The sequence below is a fragment of the Anser anser genome, assembly GCF_964211835.1.
Source record: "Anser anser genome assembly, chromosome: 4".
NCBI classification, from domain to species: Eukaryota; Metazoa; Chordata; class Aves; order Anseriformes; family Anatidae; genus Anser; species Anser anser.
The window spans coordinates 61,234,305-61,240,826 of record NC_139724.1 but is presented as its reverse complement, the minus strand read 5'-3'; the positions used below and the strand labels follow the sequence as shown (position 1 = coordinate 61,240,826).

The following is a 6,522-nucleotide window of genomic DNA, read 5'->3' as shown; positions in this document are numbered from 1 at the left end:
CCCAGGTCCAGAGAGGAACTGTCTGCCATATGACCCCCCTAGAAGGACATGTCTATCAGGCATCCACAGTTCAGTGGCTCTCTCTCAGTCCTTGATTTGACATATTGTTTCAATGTTCAAAGTATGGCAGGATTCCCTGTCATACCATACACACCACTTTATTGTAACACTCCTTTATTTTGCATTTTTCAGGAAATGGCTTTAACACTGAGTTAAAACCTGCTCTTGCAGAGAAACCGAGTCTGACTTGCCCTGCTATAACCCAGTAGTTTCTATGCCTCCAGGAACTCAGTGGGAGTTGCTGACTCCACAGAGCTGATCAGTGGTACTTTGCTTCACACAACACAGCAGTTCATACCTCCTACTGACTTAGGAATTATGCTACTACTTTTTTTTTTTTTTTTTTTCCATGCTTGAATGTATCTGTAGTTTGCTCTGTACTCACAAAGCAACTATAGCAGATATATGACTAACATGATACTAAAACACTAAACTAAAATTAAACTTCATGCAGAAAAGCAGTTATTTTTTGCCATTATGGAGATGAGCATGATGGTTTGCATTTTTTTAGTGTGATTTTCAAAGACTTACATCGTATGCTTTAAAAATACTGGATTGTTCTGAGATCCTCACCAGTTTGTAAAATTTATGAATAGGACATCAACTCTTCTATTGCTTTTGGTACTGTGAAACAATAAAAAAAAAATAATGTGGAAGTACTGTATTTACTGTTAGTTTTAGTTAAAAGATTTAGATACAAAGTAAAAATCTTCTCTTCCCTTTTGTTTCTCCAGCATTATTTTTAACATTTTTTCTTCTGTGTTTTCAACAGGTCTCTTGCACTCATATAAAAGCATAAAGTTACGTAGCCCGATTTTAAGTTTGTAAATGTCCTCACTTACAACTTCCCATTATTGGCAGATACAAACTATTTCTGTTGGATAAAACTAATTATGACATGCTATCACTGGCCAAAATCTAAGGAAAATGGTAGTTTTCAAATCACCAAGGACTTTTCAACATTGTCAGCGCATTTTTTTTTTTTTTTTTTTTTTGTGGCAAATAACAGAATAGCCACTTATACACATTCAGCTCCTCGTTATAAATTACAAAAGTGAAAAAGAATGTGTGACGGTGGAAAGCTTGTATCCCACACAATTTAAGCAAACCAAAAAAATGTCTTGCTTGGAGATTTACTGCTGAGTGCGTGAAAGAATAAACACAATTCTTGAAGAAAGCAAAAAAGCATTCTGATGATTAATAGGGTTCACAGAAGAAAAAAATGTATCCTTTTACTCAAAAGGTCATTAACTACATTCAGATGTGCTTTATAAGAATAAATACTGTATTTATGACGCAAATTTCAGTATAGTTTGAGAGAGGGTTATCTGTTAAAAGAAACATATTTTCTGCCCTTATAATTGAAACAAAAATAAATTTCAAATGGAGTATGACCCCATGGTTGTAAGCTAAACTTTTGTCACACAAAACTAAAAAGGCAAGATGAGTATTTCATGAATCTTGTTTTCCTTGTGAAGATACTAAGAAATCGAGTATCAAGGAGTGGCAATTTCATACTAAAATTTACCATCTCCATTCTAATCAGAAATAGATGAGGTAGGTTGAGAAATCTGACTTCTAAACTTTACTCCGTCTTTCTCCTTGTTCCTGTTAGCCTGAAAGCAAGTATTTAAGCATTGATTCGCTCAAGACACAGCCTCAGCTCCTTGACATTTCACCATGCTTTCCAAGCAGCCAGGCCGGCACAGTAGACCACACAACCAAAGCCACCAGCACACGAGGATGATGCGTGGAGTGAGACGCTGGCACCTGGACAAGAACACACAAAGGCTGCTGGAGGTAAGCTTTATTATTACTTTTTTTTGTGTGTGTGTGTTAAAAGTCCAGAGGATTCAGTGAAATCACTGACGGGAGGCAGTGGGGAGGCTTGGGCTTGATGTGGTATGGCTGCCACTGCCCCACAGGTTGCAGTGTTTGTCTTGGGGCTGTGCATAAGACCTCCATGGGAGATCTTGGAAGCCCTCATGAAGCGTGGCGGAAAGGTGGGCAAGAGGCCGGTGCCCCGTGAGGGGGTGACCGAGGACGAGCACACTGCCTCCACCCTGAGGCACCACCTGCCTCACGCAGCCCTCGCAGCCCGGCCTCCACGCGGCCCCCCGAAGCGCTAACGCCCCCTCCCCTCCGGACCTCGCGCATGCTCCCGAGGAAGATTGGGCTCCCGGCGGCCCGTAGCTTCCCCGGCAACCGGCAGGAAGCGCGGAGCGGAGCGGAGGGGAGCGGGGGCTCTCCTCCCGGCACGCCGGGGCCGGCAGCGCTGGGTCGGGCCCCGCCGGACCCCTGCGGCGCGGAGGGACGGGGTATCGCCGCTGCCCGCCGGCCGGCAGAGGGTGGCTGTTTGAGCCCCTTAACGGTTACGGGGCTCGGGTCCCCCTCGTCTCTCTCCTTCTCTGCCCCAGCAGCGCTCCGGGAGGGTTGTCGCTCGGCAGGGTAAGTGAGCAGCTTAGCCCTTAAAGTCCTGCTTGCTGTCGTTCTGCCTCTAATAAGTGACTTCCAGGAGCCAAGCCCAGGCCTCTTTCGTTCTGCCTTGAAAGGCCCGTTTCAAATGTGCTCTTTCTTGTTGTCTGTATGTTTCTGCCCCTTGCTTGAAGTCTGTCACCTGCCGGCGGGACGGTTCGCATCCACATCAAGCCTCGTGTGTCGCTTGTCTGATTCCCGGCTGCGCCTGTGCTGCCTGAGCTCTGTACATGCCTGTGTCTCTTCCAGCTCTTGACTACACAAGGACTTTCATCTTGCTCTGAGGCCGAGGCCTCCCTATGAAAAGTCCTTTTTCCACTCCCTTCCACCTCCCCCTCTAGCAGTAGGTATGCAGTTGTGCTTCTGCAAAACCTTTATCACCGTCCTTAACTTCTATCTTAACTTTTGTCCCAAAGGGCTGAGCTGCCTGTTGCCATGTCTTACTTATTTATTCATTTATTTAGCTTTCTGTGATGGTGTGACCACTGACTTCTGAAACGCATCTAGATTTTGATGTTAGTTAAAACGCTGTTAAAGTCCTTGATGTGTATCTTAATTACTTGTTGGAAAAAAAAAAAAAAAAAGAATACTTCTAAATTAATTCTAAATATTTTTCTGAGAAGTGTGTTTGTATTATTATTAAGACGATTGCATTATGAGCAAGTGCACATTTCAAAGGTTGACAGTGATAGCACTGTTTTGTGATATGTAATACTAATGCCAAGAACTTTTTATTTGGTGTTTTTGTAGTATGAAAATATGTTGTTTCCTATTTTTCCGGTAGAAAGAAATGTGTTTTTTGAAACGATTAGAGTTTTGTGGTAATAAGGTGGCACTTAAAAACTAGTAAATTTTCGTTCTCAGTTACTGTCAGTCTTCTAGGACTTCAGGATTATTTATGACTTTAATGATTTTCATTTTACAAATATAATTCCTGTGTCATGTATGTTTTTGTGTGTTCTAAAGAAACTTTTAGTTGTCTAACTGTGGTACATTAGTTTGTCTTTTAAAAAGACTCTCACTGAAGGCAGGCTATATCTTGAAAACGTTAGGAGAGTAAAGGAGAACAGTGCAAGATTATGAGATGTATGCACTTGAAAGATGAAGTGACAAACTTCTCTGTGAAAATGGTCCTGCGTGGGTTGTGGAAGTATAAGCGTTCCTTTTGTCATACACTTATTTAGATTTTCTTCACTGTTTGTTAATGTCAGTCTTCAGACCTCAGGATTCTAACCCTTGGTATTCTGTCTTATAGGAGTGGGAACTCATCTATTTTTAAATTTTTTTTGGTTATAGGTAGTAATGTTCTAAGAATGTCATCAGGCATCCAAATAAAACCAAAGACTGCAGTTCAGAAAAGTAAGGCATCCTCTCCTTTGCCATGTTCTCCAGAACCTGCAACTAAACCACAGCCAAAGCCTAGTGACAAGCTGAATCCCAAAACTATTGATCCGGTATGTATAGGTATGGGTTTTCTGTTTGCTTAAAATAGATCTCTTGATGGAAGAAATTTCCATGCTTCAGGAAATACATGCAGAAGATGATACTTTCATGTGGGAATTTCTATTTGTGATTTTTTTTCTTGAAACCTTTTGTAATTAATACAATCAATTAAGCAAAGAAGTCAAATCATGCACGCAATTTTAACAATCTTAATGTAGGCGCAAACACTAGAAAGATAAAAATAAAGGTTTCATGGTATTTCCTGCTATATGCTTTGTGATATGATGTTTAATCTTGAAAGTAGCATTGAATGATCACGTTAGTAAATGATACCATACCTTACATGGATAAGAAGCATGCATATAATATAACTTTGTGCAGGTTTTCCTGCCATGAAGCTCCCCACTGATTTCCAGTGCCCTCATACCATCTTGCCCAACATTTGGTGTTTATCATCATGCCACCTTGTACTTTTGTCTGTACTCAGATCAGGCTGGAATTGGAGCAAAGCCACCTTCTGCATGTTACCTGCATATAATGGCAATAAGGATCATTAGGAAAGTGAGAGGTACTTAGTGTCTTAAGTGAGAACCCATAAGACTTCAGTGTTAAGATTTGCATGACAAAGTAGAAAAATGAGAGCATTCCACCAGGAATGTATTCGTTTTTGCAACCTCCTACCCAGGTAATTCTGAGAAGTACTTTTTGATAAATGTATCATATGTGTTTTCCATCCTATGTCTTTTCCATCTTAAGATCTTTCTTTTTCTGATTATTTTTAGAATCATGTGACTAAGTTCCTTTCTTGATAAAGTGCAGTTTTAACATATTCAAACATTACTGTTATAACCAAGTAATTTTGTTTGTTGATGCCCTCACAGTTTGGTACTCCTTCTAGAACACCTTCTGCATTTGCTGCTATATATGCTAAAGGTGGCATTCCGTGCAGGTATGTTAGTTTTGTTTATTTTCTTTCTTATATGTATTATGGTTAGGTAGAATTATGCAGGTTGAAAAACATCTGTTCAAAACTCCTTGCTCTTTTAGTTAGGCAGTTTGATTCCATTCATTTCTGAAAAGATTTCTGATACTTAGCTCTTTTCAAAGAAATAAGCAATTTTCCGTGTTTGACGTGGCTTCTTTTTGTTCTTTTTTGTAAAGTATTAAACCTCTTTCACGAACGAATGAGATTTCTTCATGTTTTCTCCTCCCTAATAACAAAGACAATAAAATCAGTGTCATTTTAGTAAGCAGACATCTTGCAGTCTTTTTTTGTCTGCAGTAAGTACTATGAAAATATTTTCCTGAATATTCCAATTCTGTAATTGCCAACAGTATCAGTTATTAACAAAACCACGTGTTTATGTATTTTAAGCTCCTTTTGTCTATTATATATTTGCATACATAAGAAGCATTTTACTGTTTTGTCAAGCAGATGCATAATTAGTAAACAAAAAATTAAGTAATCATTAGTACATGTATAAATGAATGTTTTTATACATGTAAGTACATCATCCTCTTAGGAGTAACTGATGAACTCCAGTATGATTTTCTTTGTGTCAACTGATTTTCCTTGCCAGTTGTTATTTCAGGAAAATGTTTCCTGATGGAAGTAACTTTGCAAAGGGAACGTCTTCTATGTCAGTATGAGAGGCATCCATAATTACTATAATTTATTTTCTGATTTCCTTGTGTTTGGGAGAAGAATTCTGAAAACTGCCATACTTGAAAACTATACTTGCACTGTTATACACTACTATATATTTCATTATGGAGGGCAGTATGTATTGAAATTGTGTGTGTAATATCATAGTAATCTTACAAAGCTGGTGGTGATATTTCAATGTGAATAGTGTTAGAAATAAATCATGCATTGTTGTATGTTAATTTGTTCAAACTTTAATTCTTTATACAGGTTAGTGCATGGCTCAGTAAAACACAGACTGAAATGGGAATGCCTTCCTGAAACTGTTCCTTTTGATCCTCTTCTTGTAACACTGGCAGAGGTAAACTCTTGCATAGTTATGCATACAGTATTTCTTTCACATAGCGCTGAAAAGTTATGCGGATGTACATTAGCTACATTTTTATGTCAGCTGCTGTGTTATTTAATTGCTACTATAGCTGGGCTGCCGTGGTTTGTGGTTTATGCTTTGAAACAAGAGGGAAATAAAAACGTCTCTGAGCTATATGCTCCTAAAATGCCAGTCTACTTTTTCAGGATTCAATTAAAATTGTTGTAGGAGGAGCTAAGGTGCAGCCAGTCTCCAGACCCACTTTCAAATACGAAGTTAAATAACAAACTAGAAGCAAAGTCATCCCTTTCTGACCTAAGCATTTAGCTGGGATCTGGGAACCCTGTGGAAAAAAAGTAGGTTTTCAGTTCTTCCAAACACCTACAAAGAGTTTATTTTTTATTTTATTTTTTTTTTCCACAGTACAAACCTTTCATGTGTATTAATTACAGTCTGGGGTCCAAAAAAAGTCCTCTAGGGATTGTGAAAACATAAGCCTTTTATAGGTAAAAGACTGATCATATAGTCA

General features: G+C 39.1%; 1 protein-coding gene across 8 annotated transcripts in view; it reads left to right on the top strand.

Annotated features, from left to right (window-relative positions):
- Positions 1-2,369: 2,369 nt before the first annotated feature.
- Positions 2,370-6,522, top strand: part of PACRGL (parkin coregulated like) — a 61,021-nt gene continuing 56,868 nt past the window's right edge. For 7 of the 8 annotated variants that reach the window (XR_014584026.1, XR_014584027.1, XM_083835188.1 and 4 more), the window contains exons 1-4: positions 2,370-2,508; positions 3,832-3,989; positions 4,860-4,927; positions 5,894-5,984. Coding sequence is in view for 6 of the 8 variants with exons in the window: in XM_083835188.1 (XP_083691314.1) it covers positions 3,849-3,989; positions 4,860-4,927; positions 5,894-5,984 (300 nt within the window). In the remaining 2 variants the exon portion in view is untranslated. Of the gene's footprint in view, positions 2,509-3,831; positions 3,990-4,465; positions 4,664-4,859; positions 4,928-5,893; positions 5,985-6,522 lie in introns of those variants that run through there. The other variant, XM_083835187.1, reaches the window with a different exon arrangement.